At 41.0% G+C, this 26,429-nt stretch overlaps 3 protein-coding genes across 3 annotated transcripts; 2 read left to right on the top strand and 1 right to left on the bottom strand.

The window, feature by feature from the left end:
* Positions 1-4,027: 4,027 nt before the first annotated feature.
* Positions 4,028-26,429, bottom strand: LOC134624279 (histone H2A-like). Its single transcript, XM_063469239.1, has 2 exons — positions 26,047-26,429; positions 4,028-4,199 (listed from the first exon to the last, which is right to left on the bottom strand). Exons 1-2 carry the CDS (start codon positions 26,427-26,429, stop codon positions 4,193-4,195), a joined length of 390 nt encoding a protein of 129 aa, XP_063325309.1. The 3' UTR covers positions 4,028-4,192.
* LOC134616306 (histone H2B 1/2) lies at positions 21,823-22,510 on the top strand. The gene has a single exon (XM_063461063.1). The coding sequence runs from the start codon at positions 21,832-21,834 to the stop codon at positions 22,204-22,206; it is 375 nt and encodes a 124-aa protein (XP_063317133.1). The 5' UTR covers positions 21,823-21,831; the 3' UTR covers positions 22,207-22,510.
* LOC134616297 (histone H1-like) lies at positions 24,170-24,739 on the top strand. Its single transcript, XM_063461052.1, has one exon. The coding sequence runs from the start codon at positions 24,170-24,172 to the stop codon at positions 24,737-24,739; it is 570 nt and encodes a 189-aa protein (XP_063317122.1).

The raw sequence follows: 26,429 nt of genomic DNA, 5'->3' as shown, positions 1-26,429 counted from the left end.
CTGACAGCATTGAAGTTAAAGTGGCATTTGTGATGGCCCGATCTCGTGTGGCACCCAAAAGGCAGCTTTCAATACCTCGGCTGGAACTCTGCGCTGCCCTAGCAGGAGCACAGTTAGCCAAAGTTCTGCAGACCGAGTTAACCCTGCCATTACAGACAACTACTCTGTGGACAGATTCGACCACTGTCCTTCACTGGATCCAGTCTGAATCCCAGCAGTATAAAGTGTTTGTGGGAACCCGAATAGCAGAGATTCAAGAGCTTGTTGGAGCAGAGAGCTGGAGATATGTTCCCTCTGAAGAGAACCCTGCCGATGACATCACACGTGGGAAATCCTTAAAGGATTTAAATAAGTCAAACCGCTGGACAGATGGCCCAGCATTCCTCCATCATCCTCCCACTAGCTGGCCTACGCACCCCACAGTGAGCTCGATGCAGGAGGGAGAGATCCGCGACACCATCTTCTGTGGCAACATTTCCACAAGCAGCCCGCTGACACCTGATCTGACCCAGTTCAAATCCTGGACCGAGCTGATACATGCCACATATCACGCCCTCCACGGGGCGGCCGCTCCACCCATGACTGCCTCCAGTCGTAGGGAGGCAGAAATTGCCCTACTGAAAAGGTCACAAAGTGAGAGCTTCCCGGCAGAGCTTGCTGCATTGCAGTCAGGTAAAACTATCAGCCCTAACAGCCGCTTGCTGTCGCTTTCACCTGAATTAGACCATACTGTCGGGTTGATCAGGGTTGGAGGTCGTCTCCGGAGGGCTGAAAATCTGAAAGAGGACACCATCCATCCTATAGTTCTTGCACCAGATCACCCTGTCACAAAGCTGTTAGTGCAGGACTATGATAACCATCTGTTACATGCAGGTCCTGACCGTATATTTGCAGAGATAAGGAGGACCTACTGGATACTTCGCGGCCGACAGATCATCAAGAGACATCAACGCAGCTGTGTGGAATGTTGTAAATGGCGCAGCAAACCAGTCACTCCCCAGATGGCAGACCTACCAGCTGCACGACTACGCATCACTAAACCACCATACTGGTCCACTGGAGTCGACTGCTTCGGCCCTTACACCATAAAAATCGGACGGAGGCATGAGAAAAGGTGGGGTATTACCTTTAAATGTCTGACCACCAGGTGCGTACATCTGGACCTCTTGTGCAGCATGAACACAGATTCATTCTTGCTTGCCCTTCGGCGCTTTGTTGCAAGAAGAGGAAAACCCTTTGAGATTCTCTGTGATCGTGGCACCAACTTCAGAGGAGGAGAGAGGGAACTCAGAGAAGATTTTGCTGCCATGGAACCAGTTTTGAAGCAACAGCTCGCTGAACAGAGTATTAATTTCAAATTCAATCCACCACTTGCTCCACATTTTGGAGGCACATGGGAGAGGGAAATCAAGTCAGTCAAAGCTTCCCTGCGTGTCGTCCTGAAAGACCAAGCCGTCCCAGAAGAAGTGCTGGTGACTATGCTTGTAGAAGTGGAGGGCATTCTTAACTCGAAACCTCTTGGTTATGCAACATCAGACATTGCGGACCCTGATCCCATTACTCCTAACCTTCTGCTTATGGGGCGGAGAGACGCATCCCTACCACAAGCAGTGTACAGCAAGAGTGACCTACTGGGACACCGCCGCTGGAGACACAGCCAAGTGCTTGCCGACCATTTCTGGGTTCAGTTCACTCGCAATTACCTACCGAACCTTCAGCTCCGTCAAAAGTGGCGCATCGGTACCCCAGATCTCACAGTAGATCGAGTGGTCATGGTGATTGACCCACAGCTACCAAGGGCTCTGTGGCCAGTTGGGCGGGTAACTAAAGTAATCCCCAGCGATGATGGCAAGATACGCACAGCTGAGGTCGACATAAAAGGAGTTAAATACATTCGCCCCGTGACTAAACTCATCACTCTTCCAAAAATGCCAGAGGACTGAAAGGGTGTATATTATCCAGCAGGGACATTTGTGTTCTGCAAATTCACTTAGTGAATTTGGGGGCGGCTGTGCAAATTCCCTGCTGACTCAGCCTCAGGATGGTTAGAGGCAAGAATCAAGCGCACCCAAATGAGCGCATCATTGATCATGTGCGCATCACGCAGAGGGAGAGTGGGAGTGAGAGACGAAAGGCGCAGCGACAGAGCATGGGAGTTGTAATGCAGTTTGTGTGATTCCGTGTGCGTTAATGAATCTGTAAGTTCACCTTTGTTAACTGGTATGATAACTGGTACGATAATAGTCATAGTTGTTTGTGCATGTTTAAAGCTAAAGTTATGCCTCGGTACACTGATATCACGTTAGTAGGTTTATTTAATTATTTAGTTAATTTGCACTAAGTTCATACCAGTGGCCAGAATCTCCTCCAATGATTACATCCCGCGGTTAAAGGATTTCTCTGTTGTTTATTGCTTAGTTTAGCTGTTGTTAGTTTGCCACATTCTTGCCTTAGTACTAGCAACTGGGAATATATGTGCTATTTAGCCAACTTGTGGTCTTACGGTGACCCCTTGTGGACATTGTAAAATATTGCTGTGTCTGAGTAGATGATGTGTTCTGATTGTTACTTAGTTATTTTTAACCCTGCTAATTATAGTATTACCTGTTTCTGTTTCCAGAAAACCATGCTTATAGTCACCTATACTGCATCTGCTACAGTTATAAGTTCATATCTGGCTGCCGCACAGTTGGATTTATCCTGGCAAGCCCTGCTGTAACCAGTTCTTCTGTAAGGCTTAATTAAAGACAGTGAACTCAACTCCTGGACTGCTGCAGTCTTTCTGACCGAAGACTTAGGCCAGACTTGTATACCCAGCACCTCCAGTACATATATATTCTATATTATTTATTACAAATTAAAAAAATAATTATCTCTACAATTATAAAATATTACTTGATTGGTGTTGTCATATTATCACAGTAACGTTTGAATAGTTTGTATACATATATTAATGTTTACTGTTAGTTCCTTCTGTTAAGTGCCTATTTACTTCAATTATATATTTAGTTTTATAACAGAGAGTTGCATATATGTTTTAGTACGTTCAAGTATGTTTAGTTATTTACTTTTTATTATTTTAGTAACTTTGATTAAGACTGGATCCAAGTTGTTTTACATATTTAAACATTTTTTAAAGTAACGCAATAGTTACTTTCCATATACAGCCTAAAGCACAGGCAGCAGAGCAACACAAAGACGGACAGAGAGGAACAGCAGAGGGGGAAAAAGTGCTGGGGTGTCCTCTGGTTCCCTAATATATAGGGACCAGTATCCCTGCCCCCTGCTGCTGGGTAACTTTCCCACCCGTCCAAACACAGCTGCAGGGGTCAGGTAGCGGCCAAGGTCTTGGCCAAAGGCCAGTCAGGACTCTGACTGGCCTTTGACTTTTTACAATAGGTCATGACACGGTCAAAGGTCACACATTAATCCTAATTATTAAATCTTAATACCTTAACACCTCACCTTAATAAACCACGTGAAAGTTAAAATATATATGTTGAGTGCAGATATATAGTTACATAGGTATACATGTCACACAAAAATCCACCACATAACATAAAAACCAGCTGGAAATGTTTTAATGTTATGTTACAGCTTTGAATGTTTTATCAGAAAAATTCTTCATTTGGTTTTGAGGAACATAAGATCATTTTAATTTTCACTTCAGTTTGTTCTGAGTTTTTAGATTGAAGTGTTTGATTCATTTTAAATGATGAACTCTCGTGCTGCCTTTGATGAGCCTTGTGGAGTCACAGTATCAATATTATTTATTAGATTATACTTTGTGTTACTCTCATAGATTTTCTGGCTCTGTGATAAAAACACTCATACAATACAATACAGCTTTATTTATATAGCACATTTAAAACCAAAGGTACACCAAAGTGCTATATATTAAGAAAGGTTAAAACATAACAGATACACACACAGAAGAGTCAAAACTTCTATCATATAAATAAAGATTTATTTACAATATGTTCACTTTATAAACAGTAACATTAGGAAAAGTAGAAAACTGCATATTGTAATTATCAGCATCCACAGTTAAAGTCTCAGGACTTTGCTTTTTAAACTCAGTGTGATGAGCAGAGCTGCAGCAGCTGCTGTCAGTGTGAGTGCAGCATAGAGGCCGATCCTTCCTCGACTCTCTGTCTGTGGGTTCACTGTTGGAGTTTGATGTTTGGGCTCATCAGCAGCTGCAGGAAAGGACAGAAAATATTCTTTTATCCCAAAAGTTCATAAAACCTATTCAGCAAAGTTTATTATCCTAAAGTTTAACTAAAATATGAGACTCACTTTTAAAATTTCACGACATCAACTTACCAGTGACGCTGAGTTTAGAATCTTGAAAGCTGCTGCCATGATTTGTCTTCACTTCACATCTGTACAGACCCGAGTCATCAGTCCTGAGTCTGGACAGTTGAAGTCCGATTCGTCCTTCTCTTTGTCACTCTGGACTCGTCCTGAAAACTTTTCATCCTGAGACTCTGACACCTCAACACCTTCATGAACATGATACAGGACTAAATCTTTATCAGCATTTATCAGGTAACAGATGATGAAAATGTAGATCCAGGATCTGTCAGGTTTGGTGGTGAACGTCCACTCCAGTGTGATGTTGTGGTTCTCCTCTGCCTGATAGGAGGTCTGTGTCACATTGACTACAAATGATCCTGTTGAGGAGACAGAGAGGGAAAGAGAGGAGCAGACACACTGAGAACTGGAACAAATCTGTTGTTGAGCTTTAATTGGAGTTCATAAAGTGAAGCTGTAAACTAACCAGAGACACATGAGGTGAGGATGATGAGCAGCAGGATCCTGCAGATCATCTTCTCCCTGTGAGAGGAGACAGAGGTGAAGAGTCATCAACACATGAGGTCAAAGGTCAGTCAGTACAGCTAGAAGAAGGAAAATCTACAGTCTGATGGATGTAATCCTGTTCGTGATCCTGATTATTACACTGACTGACCAAAACTACATGAAGTAAAACCAGAAGAAAAACCTGCACTTTCATTTACTCTGAAAATATTTTTATAGTCTTCAAAGCTGCTGATTTTATTTTCTGTCACAAGGTGGCGCCACATGTTGTTTTGAATTGGGCATTGGGCAGTAAGAAACCATTTTAAAATATTTTTACTTTTATTTGTACAATTATTTCTGTTTCTATAGCTTGTTTTCTATGATGTGTGTCATTCCAACATGTATAAAAACAAACCAACTCTTAAAATGGATATTTTTTATCCATCTTAATCCTCAGCATTAAAACATGATCAAAAAAGATCAGAGGCTCTGTTTTGTATTTAAAAAAATATGTACATTGGTTTTTGTTTGTTTGTTTCTCCTTTCAGTTTGATGGTTGGTTTGATGGTTTCCGTTTGATGGTTAGTATGTGGACTCACATAACACATAACTCAGGTGAACTGCAGCTCTAAACTTTGCCTCGACAAGTCGCACAGACAGACCAGAAAGATCTACTCTTATCTGGCAGTAAATCTCAAACCATGATGCTGTCTGTGTAGGAAAACAAATACTGGAAAACCTGGGTGGGACAAAGCTTAGAGCGAAAGAGTCCCAGCACTGCTCATTACTGTTATATTGAATGCTTCCAGTTGCATAAAAATAAGATGTCTTCATTTCTTCAGAGGAAAAAGTAGATGCTCACTGGGTTGCTCGCCAAATTTGTTCCTTCCATGAAAGAGGACAGCTTATAAACAGTTAAATACCAGAATGAGCCTTTAAGGCCAAAGTGAAATCCAACTGATTAAAAAGTTCATTCTCGCTCACAGTTGGAGCTTCTGATCTCGAGGAAAAACTCAGATGGGTGTGAAAATTTTTATTGACCAAAACACATCAGTTATGATTCATCATCACATTCAATGTGTGAAATTAGTTAAAGTGGAAGCAAACAGAAATGTACCTGCAGCTCCAAAACACACTCTGCTTCTACGTTACTCGGTGATGTCATTATGGGGGCGGACAGTGCAAGACTTCAGATGTGAGCTGAAGACTGTTCATCCAATCACAGGTCAGAAACGACACCTGTGTTCTGTGCTGAGCTTACACAATTAGAAAACTCTTACTTTATCTGCATCCGCCTATCAGTATATGTGATGATAATCACAGGACTGTTTTAATGAACTGCACTTAAATAATCCTTTAAACTGATAACCAGGAAAAAAAACAAGATAGTAGAAAATAAAATACTTACTAAAGGTATCTCTGCTTTCAGCTGCTCGTTGCTCATGTTGTCCAAACAGTGGATCCATCATTGTTTGCTCCAACACACCAGCTTTTCTAGCATGACTGAATGCACCTTATATAACAAGAGAGGAGGAGGAGCAGCAAAGAGGAGTAGCAGCTCTGCCTGCCCCTGGCCTCTCCTCTTTATCTCGTCTCATGTCTGCAGGGAAACCTTTCATATCCGGTGTTTGTAGTGTCCTTCTTCAGCTCTGTGATATGTTTGTGTGACATAGTGTGTCCACAGGTTACAGACCAGTGTCGGGCAAGTTACTTTGAAAAACTAATTAATTATAGTTACTAGTTACTTTGTCAAAAAAGTTACTGAGTTACAAGATTCTAAAAGTAATTAATTAATTATAAAGTAACTATTGCGTTACTTTAACCCTAGAACACTATCGTTGGGTGATTTACACCCGAGCAAATACATTTACATGATTTCTTCCTCCTGCAGCTGTTTGCGTGTCAGGGAGCCTGCCTTCACCAGGGAAGTCTCAAATGTCCCAGGAATGGCTGGACCAAAGACCAGCTTTCCAGAGTCATTATTTTGTTTTAGGAGGTTTTTTTTTCCATTTTGTTAGACATGGCACAGTTGAAAGTAAATGTGTTGTCATATTTTGATATATTTGATTACTTTTTATTGGTTATATTATATCGGGTAAAAATCACCCGGCATTAGTGATCGTGTTACTATTTATAGCGATAGTGTTCTACGGTTAAAAAAAAAAGTGTAACCCTCTGGGGTCCAGTTTTGTTATGTACAGTTATGTTTTCATTTTGACATAATGTATTGATCTAAAATCAGACAAAAAACATAAAATCCGAGTAGAAAAAGTTATATTTTTACTGTAACAACCACAAACATGTTTAATGAATCATATTTCATAACTTTAAATGCAAATATAAATTGTCAATTTTAAAATCATATGCACAAGTTTGCAAACCACAAAGTTATTTGCAGCCATTTCCCTTTTGCCCCTTTTTCAAGGGGCGTTAGTAACGCCGTTACTTGTAACACCGTTATTCCCATCACTGTTAGAGACACATTTGAGGACATTAACTTGATGTGAACACTTTTAGCAAACCGTCATTTCTGCCACTCTCCTCGTACCTGAACATGTACTATGATGCAGGATATATTTTTAGTATAAATATTAATAATGGGAGGCTTTTGAATGATTATAAAGATTTAAACCCAAGAAAGAATGATTTTGAATATGTAAACTCATACTGTGTCTTTACTTGTTTGACTGCTTTCATTGTTCAGCGAAGAGCTGAACAAGTAAATCTTTCCACCTCCACAAAACTCAAATAGACTCAGTTTGCAAACAAGCCCTGACTGCTGCTGGCAGATACTCTGCATACCTGACAGAGGTTCCCTGGGGAATACCCAGGGATTTCCTCAGGTTAGTGGCATCAGGGCACTCCTTGATCTGAGATAACTCCTCACACACCTGAGGGCAGAAGCCCTGACTTACAGCATTCCAGAGAATATTTCAGCCAAGTTTGCTGTGTACTTTGATGATGCAGATTTAAGGCCACACTGGAAGCTTCCACTGTCAGAAGAAGGTTAAAGTTAATAATGGCGTCCTGTCAGTAGCGGTTTTAGATACGGGCGACACGGGCGGTTGCCCGGGGCGGCATCGTGGTGGGGGGCGGCATCACGGGCATCGGCAAAAAAAAAAAAAAAAAAAAAAAAAAATGCTCGTACTCATGCTGCCCCGACGTCAGCCAGCGCATATTGGGAATGGCATAGGCACCGATCGGTTTTCTATCGCCCATTTGCTGGGAGTAAGGGCGCCCTCTGCTTGCGGCACAGGGAGGAGAGAGCGGGGCGGCGGGGGATTCTCTGACCGGCTGGAGCGTCTAATAACCAACTCGCAAAATAAAACAACACGAAAACAAACCAACAAACACGAAAACACCAGACATCATGATACAGACTTATAATTTGCACCGATGTTTTTTCGAAATTCTATACGTGAAAAGTGAGCGCGAGAGCCCTCGGTGCGCCTGCTCGCTGCTGAAGTCAAAGTAAACTTTATTGTCATCTCCGCTACATACAGTCCAGTATATAGAGAGACGAGACGACGAGGCTCCAGTTACAGCAGTGCAAGTAAACAAACAATAAATATAAGAAGAGTAAGAAAATAAATATACACTTTAGGACCAGGGGTAAAGGGATCAATAACAATTTAAAATTTACAGTTTGATGATTTAAAGTCTCACACACAACCCGTCGAAAGGGGAGGGCCCTGCTGCTTCCAAATAGAGCACATTTCATTCATAATGTTGTAAATCCAAGCCCATTATGTATTCATGATTTGAATCCTGGGTTGTGTGAAATGCCAGAAATGCACCTTAGACAAAGTGAATCTGTGAACTAAGGTGTAGGTGTGTTAGGTTATGTTGTGGTGATCCTCGGGTTGAGGGATGGGTGTTCATACTGGAGTGCAAAATTAAAACCAATGGAAGATGGACAAGAAAAGTTCAAAGCCATCAGGTGCTCAGTTTAGAAAAAAGAGAAAAGAAGAGGAGGAGAAACGAGCAAAAGATACAGGTAAGCAGATGTGTGATTGGATAATGGCAGGTCATCCTGAAACAATCAAATTCAGAATACTTTATTGATCCCTAAGGAAATTATGTGGGTTACAGTTGCTCCAAAAATAAATGGTAAAAATAGCAACAGTAACAGACTAAACTCCAAACAATACATTATGTTACAGATTTTAATATTAATTAGTCATTGTCAATTGTTGATTTGTCCTGTTCTCATTGTATGATGAATTATGATGGCTGTTTGGTAGCTGTTTGCATACTAATTAAAAAGTATGTTAAAAACTAGTTAAAAAGTATGTTTAAAGGCACATGGCTGTGGTAGCTGCTGCTGGTGGACGAGGGAGAGATGGATTAACAGCTACTATAGGCCCATGTGTGGTTACTTTGCAGCTGCTGCATTTGCCAGAGCTCGTTGGAGTAAGCTGGTGATGGAGGCTAAACATGAACACACTGTCTTCATCCACTGAAAAAGCTGCTTTGCAAAAGCAACTGCTCAACAGACGCGAGCAAATGATCAGACATGTTCAAAAACAGCGAAATGATTAACTGGACGATACAAACCAATTTATTTAAAACACAGCTTTGAAGGGAAAATGTTAATAATCCCTGAAAGTGCAGAGATACTGACTGAACCAGCACACTGCACTGAAAATGGTGACGAGTATTTAAAAGTGACTGTTTGGATTCATTTAACCTAAATAATTAAAAATCAGTAAATAAATGAAAAATGCATGTTTGAAAATAAGAATAGGATGAAAATAATAATCTGATATGCCGAGGATTGAAGAAAGAGGAAAGTACATGGTAAGTAAAGGAGTATTTCAATCTGTGCGTTCAGTTTGATTTGGTCCAGTGAGCTCACAGCGCCTCCAGCAGGTGGATTCTAGTACTGTTTGTTTTAAAGGCTGTGAACAGTTTTCTTCTCTGCTGACAGTGTCTGTTTGGAGCCAAGTGTTACTGTTTTTTTGTGATCCTGGATCTGATTCCGAAGTTGTTCAACTTATGGTCTGCATTTTGTCAGAATAAATTTGTTTTCCATCTTGTACACCTGAGTACTTTAGCGAATGAAATTACAAACTTGAAAAGTTGGATAAATCCACACACACACACATACAAACAGTATGGAGATGATAACTTGACATTCGTTTGTGATGAGCTCATTGAGTATAAGTATAGAGAGGAGAAATTCCTACCTTTCATTCATGTACTCTGCATTGTGCATCGTGTTGAAACTGTCCATATCTGTCCTTGTAAAATGATTATTTCTTTTAAGAATAAATAGCTGAGAAAAAAAACACATCAAAGTTGAGGTAAGTGGTTACTGTTCACCGCAACTAAACAGTAATGTGTTTTGTTTTGTTTTGTTCTTTTTAATCTGAGATTAGTTTCCGAGGGTCAAATTTGATTGAAAATTAAGAATTGGAAAAAATTAAGCCAACAACCAACAACCAAAAAAAAACTGTAATGCCTCTAAAGGCCACTTAAGGCCAGTTCTAAAAACAAGTCAGTCCCTAAAGCCAGTTTAACCTTTGACGTATATACAATATTACAAGATAACACAGTCTGAGTAGAAGTAACAGGATGACTGCAGTAGTAGCTGACATTAACAGGTTATCTGGAAGTTACAAAGAGCAGCTGACCTACATTTGCTCGCTTTTTCAAGACAGTATTTAAATAAACGTGGTCAGAAGTTTACGTCATGGGCGTTGTTGGGAATAAATTATTTTTCAGTGCCTCAATAATGCTATGCTTTTTTATTAATAAGTGTTTAAAGTTATACAGTGTAGTATTAAGTGGACACAGCCCTTAAAAATAAATGCATTAGACTACATGTCCTTGTGAAGTAGAAAGCTGCAGACTCTCGCTCACACTTGCCTGGGAAAATGTATATAAGAGGGGACCATCTCTAGTGGAAAGTTACTGAGACACTGTTGTTTAGACTAGAATGAGAGAGCTTCTGTAATACCACCATTTTGAGATCCGCGGCAGCGTGTCATGCAGGATGCATCTCCCGTCTAGAAGTAATAAAGTGTTAAATGGTCTACTGAGCAGTGTTTTGTCTTCCATCGGATGCCTCTGAGGAATCAAAAGAACTCGGTGTAGCTAGAATCAGGAACCAACAGAGCAACTTCAGTCTTGTCAGCTCCCGATTTAAATTTGCCTCCTCCAAGCTCCACCCTCCCTCTCAGGATGAACATAAACAATTCTTTGCACAGATGTTCGGTTGTCTGACTCCTTCTTGACCCGCAGTGTGCGTAAAACAAGGCTGTTTTCCTCATCTCACTGTAATATTCTTTTATGGTTATATTCTTGTTTTTGTTTATTGAGCGTTTCTGCTAATGAGTAAACCCGTTACCCTGGTGTGAAAGTACCTCTAAAAATGGAAAAGAAAAAAAAAAAACTCTTTCTCTCACTTAACCTGAGTCTAAGAGGAGCTGGACAAAATATAATATATAATATAATAATATTTATAATAATATAATATAATATATAATATATATTTTTTTAAATATCCTCACGCATCTGGATGCAATTCGTTGCGCTTCTCACTTCCGGAAAGATCAAAAGGTCAAAGGGAAAGTACCGGACACGCAAACATGTTCTATGTTGACAACGTGGCCAGACGTGAAAATTACGCCAAGACATTCGCAGCTAAAACACTATTAAAAGTGTAGTTGGTGACAGAAAAATGGGGTATTTTAAAACTACACCACCACCATTGCTGACTGTGATTTGAAATGCATTCTGGGATACCTGGCTGCCTCAAGTCCACACAAGCAATTAATTATCTAGGATCGACCTGTCTTGACTTACTTTGCACGGCAACCAATCAAATGCTAGAGAAGCTGCAGTGGCAGCGTTAACCCCGCCCACTAAGTTTGATGGGTGAGACTGACAGATTAAATTATTTCAAGTTGAGACATGAAGGGGACAAAAGTGCCATAATGAATTAAATAAATAAATCATTAAATAATTAATTAAAACTGTCAATAATTTAAATTTTTATTTAAATGTGTTCTTAATTATTTAAATGTGTTCTTAATTATTTAAATGTGTTATTAATTAATTAAATGTGTCATATTTATTTATATAATTAATTATTTCCAATTTTAATTAATTATTGCCACATTTAATTAATTATTGCCACATTTATTAATTATTTAATGGTGTATTTAATTAATTAATTATGGCAGTCCTGGTGTTCCATATTTTGCTGTACCACGGGCAGAAATATTGCTGTTAAGTGCCTTCGTAACTTGAATTTTTCGTTAAATGGGGTCTTTGTAAGCCGGGGTTTCACTGTATTTCTGTGACATTCTTTAAATGTTACTTTGTACATTTGGTGAAGCTGTTGCTGCTGTGATGCTCCTCCTCTATAAAACTCATAAGTCACTATATTACTGTGATACACTGTTTGTACCTGTTCTATTTATTTCCTGTATTTAACTCTGAATCTGTTCACACAGATCATTTCTTTGATGAGAAGCTGTTATCAAATGATTTAGATTTTCTATGAACTTCCAGTGATAGAAAATGATTCAAACTAAACTAAATAAAACATGTTTTATCTCTGTAAACACAAATGTGACTCTATTATTTCCTAATGTTGTTAAAGTTGAATCAAACTTTATTTATATGCAGAAAAAGTTTGTCCTGAATCTGACATGTTGTTATAAAAATCCAAATGCTTGTAAACATTTAACGAATGATTTAATCAAAAGAAGCAACGCACTCTGGCGGACACACACTTTGGCCGTCTGCTGCTTCAGACCAACCAAAGCCTTCTTCTTTAGTTTGACAGCCTCCCTCACCACCACAGTAAAGAACAGGAAGAAGCTGCTCTGAGGGTGATGGTGAGGATGAGGAGAGGTAAATTTCTTAAGGCTCAACTTACATATTTTTGGCCAGCTTTTGAACTATTTTATTGCATGTTAGAAAAAAGCTTTTGGTTTTCTGTTTCTGCCAATAAAACATATTTCCACTGATCTCTTCTTCAATTGTTTATAATGCAGCATAATAAGCATGTTCTCAGTGTTACAAAGCTTAGATTGCATACTGAAGCTTTTTCAATACCATGCTAAATATATGTGAAATGCTAAATATGTCAATAAAAATGAAAAACATAAGGGACACTTCCTGATTTCCAGCAATTAAAAATCTTAGTACAGTTACAGACTTTGCATTATTATTAATTGGAGATTATGTATCGGAATTTCAGGAGCAGGACCACGCCTCCAAACACTCTCCTTCCGGCTGTCATCTACTGTATATAGGTTCCCCTAGTTCTGCAAGCCGATCATTCTCGTTTACGTGCCCCACCTTCCCTTCCTCCTTGTCCTTTCTTTAACTTCTTCGCTTCTATTTAGTACATGAGGATCTGTCAGTCCCCTTCGAGGCCTTCCCCAAACCGCAGCTCAATTCATGTCAAAGCATTCACTTTTACCTATTACCTTTTACCATTCACTTTTACCGCTGTTGTCAATGGAAAATTGTACTTAGTAGTCAGTATAGGCTTTTAATGATATAAGTTAGATGATATAAGTTAAGTTCTTTCACATGTAAACTTATAAGTTTACATGTGATAGAATACTGTATGTTGACCTTTTGATGACTTAGACTGTTGTCCTCTACAAGACTTGTTTCTGTTTCATAAATTCTTTCCCACAGCGATAATAGCTGAACAAGCAGTTTCACTCCTACCAGGAAGAGGAGAGCTGGACACTTTTATCTGCGCTCCCTAACAAGAAGAGGGGCCGCGTCCCTCAGAATCACACACACACACATACACCTGCATACACACATACATATGCACTAACATTCCTCGTTCTATGAATAGACGTATTCACTGTTGTATTATTTTTGTATATAAATAAAGACAAGTGCAAGAACATCACAGGGCCCCCACTCTGGTTTGAGCGCTCTGTGACTGCCCTTGCAAGTAAAAACTGCAGCGTGTGTCTTTCTACTCTCTGACTCTTAGCTGAAGAAGTGTCTTTTAGAATGAATTTCTTGACAGCTGTCAAACATAAATGAGGACGTGGGCCCAGCTAGTGAAATGTGGTACATGAATGTTTCATTCAGTCAGATTTATGGATAAAGAAAAAACTTGCCCAAGCAGAAAAAAAGCATCAGATTAGTATTTTAGCATTTTCAGACTTCTGCCTTTTACAAAGCAGAGTAGACGTGATCCTGGTCCTCACTGCCTTAATGTTTGGAGGGTGGACCCCAGTTCTCATACGTGTCAGACAACTGAAAATAAAACATCAACAACATAAAAGCTGAGGTTTCAAACACATTATCAGTTTCATGCTAAATGAGAAGTACAGCAGTTTGTCTCCAGAGCAGAATACTGAAAGGACTAAATGTGCTTTCACATATTTAGATATGACCTTAAAATGTTGGTGAACTCATATTTGTCTGGGAAGTAAAACATGCACATGCAGAACAACTTAATAAGAACAAGAAGAACTAGAACAAGAATAAAACATGTTTCTGTCCCTTTGTTATTCAGTGGAAAATGTTTCTTTTTCACTACACTTCATTGAGAACACCACACTGATTAAACACTGAAACCTGATAAACAGAAACCAAATAAGTGACAGAAACTCACCTCCATGTTTTCGTCATCTGTATTCTCCCTGATGTTCAGTGCAGTGTTCCTCCTTGTCTTATAAATGTAGATGATCAGGATGAAAACAGCCATCAGTAAAACACCAATCAGAGACACACACACAACCAGACCCAAGGAGGAGTCAGGACAATCTGATGAAGACGAAGAAATCCTTGGAGTGAAACTCTGACTCTGTGCTGTTGTTGTTGTTGTTGTTGGTGTTTGTGTTGTTTTAGTTGTTGCTTGTGGTGTCGAAGTAGGTGGATTTAAACCTGTGAACAATACACAAATTGAAAAATATCAGTAGTGATATTTATCACAAACATTTATCAAACAAAAAATGCATCATTAACATTATAATGAAATCTTTAAAGCAGATTAGAAAGTCATGTTCAGCCTCTCACTCAATCTCAGCATCAATCCACATCACCTGATGAACTCAGACTCTTCAAAACATTAAAGTGGAAAATTTTACTGCACATTAAAAAAGTGAGGTTGGATGTTGGTGTGACAGATGGTTGTTTGGCACATGATTATATTGTTTTCCTTAAAAAACGTTACATTCTGCAGTGTCTTGTACATTAAAAATAATTAAAAATACAATTAGCAATCAATCATAGCTTGACTATCACAAATAAAACTCTGTTCAGAATATAACACCATCATGCTTTTAGGCTAGAATTGATAACGGTCTGATTTTTTGTAATTTAGTTTGATTCATAATTTTTTCAAGCCACATTTGAGACACTTGTAAATCAGGTTTTGTCTGTCAGTTTAACACAATGCCGTCACCAACACAACGTTAACTGTAACTTGACTGTAACACGTAAGTGCAGTTGCCCTCAGCTGGTTGGCTATGATTTTATATATATGAACAGACATTGTTGGAAAAACAGAGGCAACTTAAAAGAACAACCTCCCCCAAAAAAGATTTATCATAGGGATGTCTGCACTTTTGCAAATGTTTATTCATACAGTTATGAGTCACACCTCTCCTGCTCAGGTTGTACTGCAGGATACAGGCAACTCATTAGAACTTAAATAATTTAAGGTGTTATTCAAAATAACAAAAGATAAGGCATTTCAGTCACACACACACACACACACACACACACACACACACACACACACACACACACACACACACACACACACACACACACACAGTTTTATCCTACTGACAAAGCATGCTATTGTTTTTTTAAGTGTCAAATCACATATTTCTTACCATCCTACTTACCAATGACAACAAGACTGGGACTGTGGTATGAATCTGGAGACAGAGGGTTTCCATAACCACACCTGTACCCTCCTGTGTCTGACTTGGTCAGCTGTGTGATGGTCGCATACAGTCCAAATGTAGATCCTGCTTTGTATTCAATGCTGTATCTGCCACTCACAGCTTTGTTATTGCTTGTGTCAATTAGGATCTCCCCTTCATTCTTACACTGATTCTTACAAAAGAACTTCCTCTGTCCAGATGGACTATCGACACATGCCAATGTGACTGTTTCTCCGTCAGTTTCTGTGCGAGTAAAACCAGAGTTTTTATCCAGATCTGTGAAATAGAAGAACATGAATTAGTCTGTACTTCCTGTAAGCTGTTGTGTCACATTTCCTGTAGCATGTAAGCATCATTATTGATATTTTGAGTTTCATATAAAATCAGTAAAATCTCAAAAACACAGACCTGACCCCCTGCAGGATCAGTGACTACTCTACAATAACATTAGCATATTTAATGAAGCCATTCAAAATATTACATTAACATAATGAAGATTTTGAAGTACAGATGGGTGACCTTTCATCTGCTATAATTTAAATTTCCCATAATATCAAACGTTTAGCCACCATTCAATTTTTGCAAACAGAGCAAACTTCTTGCTTCCATTATTCTTGACCGGAGATGTTAACTCAGGAGGGTTTTGCTGTTAAAACCAAGACACATCTGATAATGTGATGCTTGTAGGTGCAAGTACTTTGTGGAGGGCTATGTCCCTGACCCAGTGTTTTCTGTTCTTTTTGTTGTCTTTTGTAATTTTTGGGAGATAATGTTGAGTTTGGATTATTGATTTGTTTGCCTTGAGTTCAGTTTAGCCTGGATCGTTTGCATTAGTTTTCATGTTGCTCATGTCATCTTCACATGTTTCCTGTTTTACTTAAGAGTCTTGTGTTCCTGGTTCCTTATGTTTTAGGTTCATTTCTCCCGTGGTGTCATTATGCTCATTTCAGTCAGCTGTCTTCCCATGTGTTCCCACTTCCCCTGATCACCTTCTGTGTATTTAAGTCCTCTGTTTTCTGTGTTTCATTGTTGGGTCACCTGTTATTCTTGCCACAGTTACCATAATTGGTCATAGTTATCACAGTTTTTCATAGTTGTCAAAGTTAACACGGTATTTTGAAGTTTTTCTTAGTTTTCACATTTATCTCTTGCCACGAGCCAAATAAAGGCTTGCTTTTTGTTCACCTGCAAAACCTCTCCCTGCGTCTGTTTCAAAAACACTAGCCATGACATACTTGGGCTAAAACACAGGCACAGAAACATACACATACTCTACACTTTGGACTGAAGTGACTTTTAGTACTAACTCACCATTTGAAACTCTGACCTCAAAGTCTGAGTATGATTCTGGAACAGAAGATTTTCCAAAAGCACACCTGTACATTCCTGAGTCAGACTTGATCATGTGTGTGAAGGTCAAAGACACAATTCCTCTTCCTGAAGATCCATCTTTATAATTCATGCTGAATCTCCCACTCTGAGCTGTGCTTCCATCTGTTTTAATAAGGATATCTTCTGCTCGCTCACATTTTTCCTTACAGAAGAACTTTGTGCTTCCAGACAAAGTTAAGTGGCAGTTAAGTGTAGCATTCCCTCCTTCAGCTGCAGACCAGATATTGTGTTTTGCCTTGACGAGCACAGCTGCATCTGTCAGATAATAATAACAATAACAACAAGATGAATATCAAATGCAAATATGTGCATTTTGAAAAGTTCCCTTAAAAAGGAAAAAAAAAAAATGAATAAAGAGCAGCATGAAAGAGACAATGAGGTAATCAGTCCTCACCTGACAAGAAGCAGAAGAAGAGAAAATGGAGGATTTTCATTCTGGTTTTGATCCTGAAAGAAAAGTTGCTAAACTTCAGAAGAACAGCGTCGAACACTTCGCTCCGTCTGTCAGATTATAAGAAAACTGCTTAGTTAGTTGTTCCCTTTTTTCACTTCCTTATATTTGTTCAGTTACACACAAAACATGCTAATGAGGATAGTGATGCGATGATACAATGTACATGTGTACAAACATCAACATCATTAATCTACCTGTATGCAGCTTGTTCATCATGAAACATCTTTGATGCTGTGATTGTGAATGAACAAAGTTTCAGATTAAATTTGACTTTGTTGACCTTGAAATACTGCTGATGCAGCTTTATGATCAAAGGGGAACATAAAGCAGAAAAAAATCGTTCATGCTTCTGGTAAATTAATTTTATTTGAGAGCTTTCCTGAGTTTTACTATAGCTAATAAAACTCCTCGTTTCATTTTGAGTTTTTTTGTTTGTTTATTTGTAACTGAAGTTATTCTTACTGAGTCGTAATCAATCCGAGGTTACAAATATCAGTGCTATATCACAGTTAGGTTAGGAATATGCAGGGGCCATAAAAAAACGTCCTAATCCTTGTTCGATTTGAGGAACTTGTTTACTTTGTAACTAAAACTGGAGGAGTTTCTGAATTTTGAATAATGCTTCTTGTTGAATATGGAGTTGAGGAGGTGCCTCACAATTGACTTTGGCACAGCTGTTCTCTGTCTGACTGTCAGAATGACCCAAAGTACAACTTCCCCCCATGACCCTTAATTTCTGAAAAAGCCAGAGAGAGTGAAGATACAGCAGGTATTTGTCCAAATGATGGGACACAAGCTGAACTCATATCATGGCAGCTGAAAGTGTCCAAGCAGCCGTTTGTATCGACAGGAGTGACATTTAAAATCTTAGAAGCACTAAAATCATGTAGCTTTATTAAGTGTGGTTTCAGCTTTACTGAGTCATTGGACAGTGGTTCTCTGCAAGTGATCTGTGAGATAAGCAGATCATTTTGAGGAAGTCAGTTTATTTAAAGAACATTTTATACTACCACAAAGATACTGCACTTTTGTGACTGTTCATACAAACATCTAAGATCATTTCCTGAGGCAGATGGCTGAGCACAGCAGGCTGCTGTATTTTCATGTCAGGTCTGATTCAGATGTGTTTGCTCTTGTTTCCTAATTCACAGAGTGGAGAGCTTTCAAAGAGGATCATACCTTTAAACTGGCATGTTTAAGCTTGCATTGTGCTTTTTTTCAATTTCTAGCTAACTTGTGTGAGTTGTACTGTCTCTCTTCTTGTGACATGAATGTAAAAGGATTACTATCACAAGAAATCTGCCCAGTGTGTAAATTTATTTTTTTCTGTTTTCTACTGAGCTCACATGTCATATCAACAAAGAGTGGTGATGACGTGATGAGAACTCATGGGCCAAGAAGCCCCAGTTTGTTCGCAAACAATAGCAAAGACCAAGAAGCCGAGAACACCAGTGTGCTATATTAGAAACATGCATATAAGTCTGCACCAGTGTCCAGAAGATCCACCCAGGGAATCCCCAGAGGGGCAGAAAGCAACCAGAGAGCGGTGGAGCAACACAAAAACCAAGTAGGTGGAGAAAACAAGCCTGCCAGACCTACAGCCGGGCCTTGAACATGTAGAATAAGCACAGTGGACATCCACTGACAGCTGCACCTGATCACACCTGTTTGTTTAAACATCACAGATCATTGGGCAGTCCACCACTGATTAATGATGATGCTGTTTTACATTTAAACATAAATTCTGCTTTTTACACAGTTTCTGGATCCAGAAACACTTTCTTAGCCTGAGTTGATCCAAATGTACCTTCTAAAACTAAACAGCTGATGGAGACTCTGACACTGGTACCAACTAAAATGCAGCTCATCAAAGTTGTTGTCAGATCTTTGTAAATGGCATTTTTCAACTCATAATCAGGAAAAACACTCTGACCTGTAGGTCAAACTGTGAATCTCATCAAAAGAAAGCAGTTCTTCTTCTATTCAGCTTGCATTGCCTTCTTTCCGCCTCATCACTATGAGAAGCAGCGCTTTGAACCATGAATGAACTTTCTTTAACTTTCCACTGCTGTGGAGTTTGTATCCTGTAACACTAACATGATGTTTTACTGCATCTGGAGTTTGGGTCATAGTGAACCTGCTGCCTGTTGTTTATGAGATATTCACAGCTGAAGCATCAGTGAGAATAAAAAAGGGAAAAGAAAAAACTCATCACAACCTGGATGAACATTTCTTTTGATAGTATAAATATTTTCTTTATGGCGGTGCAGTATTAGAGCAGCAGGTTACAGAGATGTTGACGTCACCTGATGCTGCAAATGACATTTTCTTTTGAAAGTAGAAAAACTACAAAACAGAGGAAGTCTGAGCTAAAACCTCCTCGAGGTTTACTTCCTCCTTGAGTGTTTTTATTGAAACATTTTACAGAGGTCACTCAGTGTGCCGCTCTCTCTCTGCTGATATGAGTGAAAGGAGCTCACCCACCACCTTTCTTTCTTTCTATTTCTCTCTCTTTCTGCGTCTGCTGTATAAGGACACGCGGGGTTCATTTCCTCATTGATTGCTCCTTCAGCATTTCTGATCGTGGGAATCGGGCGTCAGTGCAGTTTTGGGATGACCCAGGCGATTTTGATCCGACTCAACAAAGTTACAGTCAGACTGTGTGCTTGCCATCCTTTATCCACTTAATTTGTTTAGTAAGTGTTTTAGTGGCTTGTTTGCGGCGCTGTTTGCAGACTGGCCGATTCCTTATTTCCAGCTGTTGTGCAAAGGGCAGCTGCATTCCTTCAGTTGGATATAACTTTCTTTCAATTCTGGGCTAAGCAGCATTTGCGCCATTTTGCCATCAACGGCAAATTACAAAACTAGAAGCTAAAGCTAATTTGTTATTTCTATGACTTGATCGCTGCCATGCAGAACTTCCACTCATCGGCGAGTTTCGGCCCCGCCAAGTGGAGCAAAAACTGCTGCCTCCGCTGGTTTTTGCTCGTCCTTTGAGGATTTGCTCCAGTTGCCACAGAGAGTGCCGTATGGGCATCTTGTTTTGGAGTGTTTGCTCTAGGATCAGTTGTTAAAAGGACCATCACCGGCGCATTCACCCGTGGAGTGTAAACAAATTGGTTTGTGTAGGCATTATGGTTTTATCGCGTCCTTTTAATCTTCTCATGGTCCTCAGCCACTGAAGTCCAGCTCAGTATTTCTGTTTTACCTAATTTATGGCACTACTACAGCAGGGGCGGATCTAAAGACATCCGATGGAGTGGCAACGTCAAAGCCATTTCTTTATAAATATGCAGGCTTTATATTTTCTAATATGAATTATTTATGCACATGTTTTATATAAATGTAGTTTATAACTTATTTTGTTAATGGACACATAATTAAACTTTTCAATTACAGAAAACATGTGAATGGCCCTGCAGCATGTAAGGGTGTAAAGATAAGCTGGTGGACTTGTTGGGCTTAAAATGGTTAACACTATGAAATGTATTCAGTTTTAGAATTTATATTTAATGTAACCTGCGGCTAGCTTCAAAGTGTAAATGCTAGCATATGTTAATAAAAACTCATCACCTTTCATCATAACCCCCCCCCCTCACTGAACTGCTGTTCTCTCAGCTCAGTCATGTGTTTGTTAGAGTGCAGAATGTGAGTGGAAAGACGAGCAGACACCAGCTGCTGTACTTTATCTCCTCTTTTTCTTCTCTCTCTCTCTTTAATCCATCGATCATCATTTTTTTACAAAGCTAACCAAGTGATGATGTGATTTCTGATTTCACTGTAATGCAATAAACTATTTACTGCTGCTGGCTTCACTGTTTTTCACTGACATTCTGCAGCCATGAAGTAACAGTGTACTGTCACGTAGCAACAGGCTATGCTCAGCTTTTTAAAGCTCTTCCTTAGTGTGATTGTCAACTTAAACAACCTGCTCATGGACATGCCTGAGGCGTTTATGATTCATACTGGTTGTACTCGTCCCAAAGGTTATGAAATGTAACTTCAATCTGAGCCAAAGCGATTTGCTTAGTTGGAAATAAATTTACTGCTCATTTAGAACAAATGACTGTCTCAGCAAACGAGGACACAATCACACAGTCCACTGTCTTTGTTAGATGCGCGCCTGTTTCAGCACAGTTCACAAACTCCCTCCAACACAACGTCCGGCCCACTGTGCGGCTCCACCAATGAGATCCGAGGGCCTGCGCAGCGGTATTAGCATACAGCCTGTATAAAAAGCGCTTCTCTCAGTCACGGAGCTCATTCGTTGCTGCAGAGTATCGAGGAGAGAAAATGCCTGAACCCGCCAAGTCCGCGCCCAAGAAGGGCTCCAAGAAAGCCGTGACCAAGACCGCCGGCAAGGGCGGCAAGAAGAAGAGAAAGACCAGGAAGGAGAGCTACGCCATCTACGTGTACAAGGTACTGAAGCAGGTCCACCCCGACACCGGCATCTCCTCCAAGGCCATGAGCATCATGAACTCGTTTGTCAACGACATATTCGAGCGCATCGCTGCCGAGGCATCTCGCCTGGCCCACTACAACAAACGCTCCACCATCACCTCCAGGGAGATCCAGACCGCAGTGCGCCTGCTCCTCCCCGGTGAGCTGGCCAAGCACGCCGTGTCTGAGGGCACCAAGGCCGTCACCAAGTACACGAGCTCCAAATAAAAAGATTGGCTAACAAACGTCAACACAACGGCTCTTTTCAGAGCCACACACTAAACTAACGAGCACACTTCCTACTGTTCAACAGAGTTACTATGTTGCTAACTACTTGAATCGCGGATGTGGAGCTTTGTGTCGCTGGGTGGTATTAATCCGCTGCACTGACCGAGACGACTGAAATGTGTTCCTGCGCTTCAGATTGTGGAAAGACAAACTGACTACAAACGCAGAATTAATGCGACTTTGTATTCGACACTTGTGTTACAGCTCCAAGCGTACTTTTTCTATTGTTCCTGATATGCAAAATTGAGTAATTACACTAAAATGCTGTGACACAGAAAACTGGTGTCATCATTCATGTTACAGCTTTCTATTGCACTCTTGTGTCTGTATCGTTTTAGTCTGTATTTGTTTTGTTGCAGTTTCTCCATACGTGCAATTTTTGTGGTCCTGTGTCTGTTATATGCAGCACCATGCTCTCGCTTCACTGTGTACTGTACTGCACATGGTTGAAATGACAAACCCACCTGACTTGATGTGCACTTTCACTTTACAAACACACAACTGGACTAACTATGATACATAAAGGGGTGGTTTGTTGGACTATTGGAGAGCCAAAATTGGCTGACTTGATGCCAAAATACTAAGAAAGGTATGAATTAGTATCGTTACTTTCTTAGTTAATACATTTTTCCCCTCCCCCCACTTGTGCCACTGGATGGGTGACACCTTTAGCATTTGCCTATACTGCCTATGCCACAGACAGGCCCTGCTGTGTCGTTCAAGCTTTCCTGGCAATGACCAAAGAGGAATTTCCATCAAAGCTAATTCCTAATTTGATGGCTCCGTAGCCACCTTGCCCTTTCTATCTGCCTTTATGATGTAACTATTGTAGTAAGTAGTAAGCATAAGATGGAGGAGTTGTACAGGATGTCGGTAGGAATGATTTCCTGTGGTGTTCAGAGGTGAATTTTGGTTCTCAGTCTCTCACTAAACCCACTCCTGTGACTGTTCAGCATTTCACTTATCATGGACAGAAATCTGTGGTTACATATTTTTCAGTAGGTGGAAGAATCACAGATATACTGGGCATAACTAAAGACACTAGATTAAACTGAGGTCGCTGTCCAGGACATGAGATGAGCTTTATTAGTCCCAGAGCTGGGAAATTCACCAACATGGGCAGAGCAGGATCAAATAAATAATTACAATATTACTATAAATAAAATGATAAAATAATGTTCTACTAAGAACGTTTAACAGTGAGATGGCTGGATGTTTTTAGCAGGTATTGAGTATTACACATAGAGATACTTAGTGATCAGTTTGTGGATGTGTGTATTCACGTCTTCATTCACTGCTGTTGCTTATTGTAGAGCTGCAGTAAGGTCACTAATGAAGCTTCTGATGTACAACAATGTGAGTGAAACTGTGCTTTGGTTAGAAGTGAGCAGCTCTCACAGAAGTCTCGCTGCTCCGTGGGCCTCCAGCAGCATCTGTGTGTTTGCTGGGAGCTCGCGGCGTCACTTTGTCCCACAGCTGCGCTCACCAGATGCTGCTTTTAACTCGGAGTGCGTGAACAAACATGTGTATCAGCTGGAAAAGGCTTTTTACGGAGCTCTGCTGCGGCTCCATCGGTTTTAGCAGAGAAAAGAGTGCAAGAGCTCCGCACCGAGTCACTGAGCTTTGGGAGCTCCACGGACCGAGAGCACGAGAGCCCGACACAAGGCCTGCACGACGAGACAAGCCCGCTGTGGACTGCTCCACTGTCGACCTGCAGTGCTGCTCTCACGCTCACTTTGAGCTCTTTGATCCCGAGACACGAAACACAAAATGAAGCACACGCGAGAGCTGCGCGCGCTGCCTTCACTCTCCACGGTTCTCATGGTGCGTTTAAGTGCAGCGTGGCGCTTCCATCACTGTACCGCGAATCTCGTTGAATCTCGATCAGACACGAAAGAGGAAAATGTCCGAGGAAGCTCCCGCACCTGCTGCCGCCCCGGCCAAGGCGGCCAAGAAGAAGAAGACAGCGACTTCCAAGCCCAAGAAGGTCGGCCCCAGCGTGGGCGAGCTGATTGTGAAAACCGTGGCCGCTTCCAAGGAGCGCAGCGGCGTGTCCGCAGCCGCTCTCAAGAAGGCTCTGGCTGCCGGAGGCTACGATGTGGACAAGAACAAGGCCCGCGTCAAGACCGCCATCAAGAGCCTGGTGGCGAAGGGCACTCTGGTGCAGACCAAGGGCACCGGAGCCTCCGGATCCTTCAAGATGAACAAGAAGGCTACTGAGAGCAAAGCCAAGAAGCCCGCAAAGAAAGCCGCTCCTAAAGCCAAGAAGCCCGCCGCGGCCAAAGCCAAGAAACCGGCAGCAGCTGCTAAGAAGTCGCCCAAGAAGGCCAAGAAGCCCGCAGCGGCGCCCAAGAAAGCGCCCAAAAGCCCCAAGAAGGTGCTCAAGAAGGCTCCCGCAGCAAGGAAGTCCCCCGCCAAGAAGGCCGCCAAGCCCAAAGTCAAGAAGGCCGCCACAGCAGCCAAGAAGAAGTGAGCTGCCACCAGTCTCACACTCAACAACGGCTCTTCTCAGAGCCACCACAGCAACACACAAGAGCCCCTTCCTCACCACTCATCATTCACAATCATGTCCTTATTATTGTCTCCATTGTCCTCATTACAACTTGTATTAGTGTCGTGATGCACATTAGTGCTGTCGTCACAAGTCGACAACTCCACAAAAAGACAATACAACTATTAACAACTCAATATTTACAATCAGACCTTCGTAATACAAGACGTCACACCACTTCTCATTTTTCTATGAGACACTATCATGCACGAAATACACCTTTAAAAGTTATCACCTACATTTTTAAATATTTTATTCTATTATTCTATTTAATTCTATTAAATGCAATATTCTATTGTTCAGTCTGGGGGGGCTGTCCTCTTCCCAGGCTAGTAACTGTGGCTTCCTGTTTATCTGGCTGAGGCAGCTTTTACTCGTTTTATAACAGGCAGACCCTCACTGTCAATACATTATTCACACTATACAGTTACACACCAGAGTTTATAGCTGAACCAACTGATTTGGCACGTCAGAGGTCAGGGTTCAAGAACTTAATCTCATTCTTGAGAGTTAAGGTCACATGAAATGCTTTGAAAACACAAATCCACTATTGTCCTTTAAGCAGGGGTTGACAAAATCATTCTAACAAAGCCCACAGTTAGGAATCATTTCCAGCCACCCCCTATTATCCAAGCAAGCTCTATTGTAATCGTTTTATTCTACTCACAATAGACACACAATTTCCCAAATTCAGCAGCAGTGCTGAACACGTCGCAAACAGCTCCACATTTTCCTCCCTCTGTACCTGGATAGTTCCTGAAGCACCAAAGAACTCCACCTGTCCCTCTCATGTTCTTGTTATGATTTCCTGTTGAGTTTGAAAAGGTTTGGTTTTGCCACATCATGAACTTTGAATTTACCTGAAATTAAGATATGAAGTTGGACAAGATGAAAGCCTTGATTATATGGTGAGAGAGACTGCAGGCGTTTGCTTCTTGTTTTAATGTCTGGAGTTGATGTTAAATCTTAATGTCAATTGTTGCCTGATGACAAGAACGAAAGTAAACACTCTGCTAAGCAGTCAAATATTTTTAAAGGTGCATTTGAGTCCCTCACTGTGAAACAGTATAAATAAACGTGTAAAGGTAAATTAAGATGCATACACTATACTGCATAGTACACAAGTTCTTATTGACACCGTAACAGCAAGAAGGATGTTTGCTCAGAGAGAAGTGTGTGGCTCTTAAAAGAGCCTTTGCTTTTGGTGAAGCCGAGCGCTTTGCGTTTACTTGGCCTTGGCGGGCTTCTCGGTCTTCTTGGGCAGCAGCACGGCCTGGATGTTGGGCAGCACACCACCCTGAGCGATGGTGACTCCCCCCAGGAGCTTGTTGAGCTCCTCGTCGTTGCGCACAGCCAGCTGCAGGTGACGTGGGATGATGCGAGTCTTCTTGTTGTCGCGGGCTGCGTTGCCAGCCAGCTCCAGGATCTCAGCGGTCAGGTACTCGAGCACAGCTGCCAGGTAAACGGGGGCGCCCGCTCCCACACGCTCAGCATAGTTGCCTTTGCGCAGCAGTCTGTGGACACGACCCACGGGGAACTGAAGCCCGGCACGGGATGAGCGGGTCTTGGCCTTAGCTCTGGCTTTGCCTCCGGTCTTTCCGCGCCCACTCAT

The sequence above is a fragment of the Pelmatolapia mariae genome, linkage group LG3_W (genome assembly GCF_036321145.2).
Source record: "Pelmatolapia mariae isolate MD_Pm_ZW linkage group LG3_W, Pm_UMD_F_2, whole genome shotgun sequence".
In the NCBI taxonomy this organism is placed as follows: domain Eukaryota; kingdom Metazoa; phylum Chordata; class Actinopteri; order Cichliformes; family Cichlidae; genus Pelmatolapia; species Pelmatolapia mariae.
The sequence above is the reverse complement of the archived record's forward strand: the minus strand, read 5'-3'. Positions and strand labels throughout refer to the sequence as shown.

What these genes read in the sequence shown, in the direction of transcription:
- LOC134616306 (XM_063461063.1), top strand. Translation starts at nt 21,832, where the DNA reads ATGCCTGAACCCGCCAAGTCCGCGCCCAAGAAGGGCTCCAAGAAAGCC.
- LOC134616297 (XM_063461052.1), top strand. Translation starts at nt 24,170, where the DNA reads ATGTCCGAGGAAGCTCCCGCACCTGCTGCCGCCCCGGCCAAGGCGGCC.
- LOC134624279 (XM_063469239.1), bottom strand. Translation starts at nt 26,429, where the DNA reads ATGAGTGGGCGCGGAAAGACCGGAGGCAAAGCCAGAGCTAAGGCCAAG.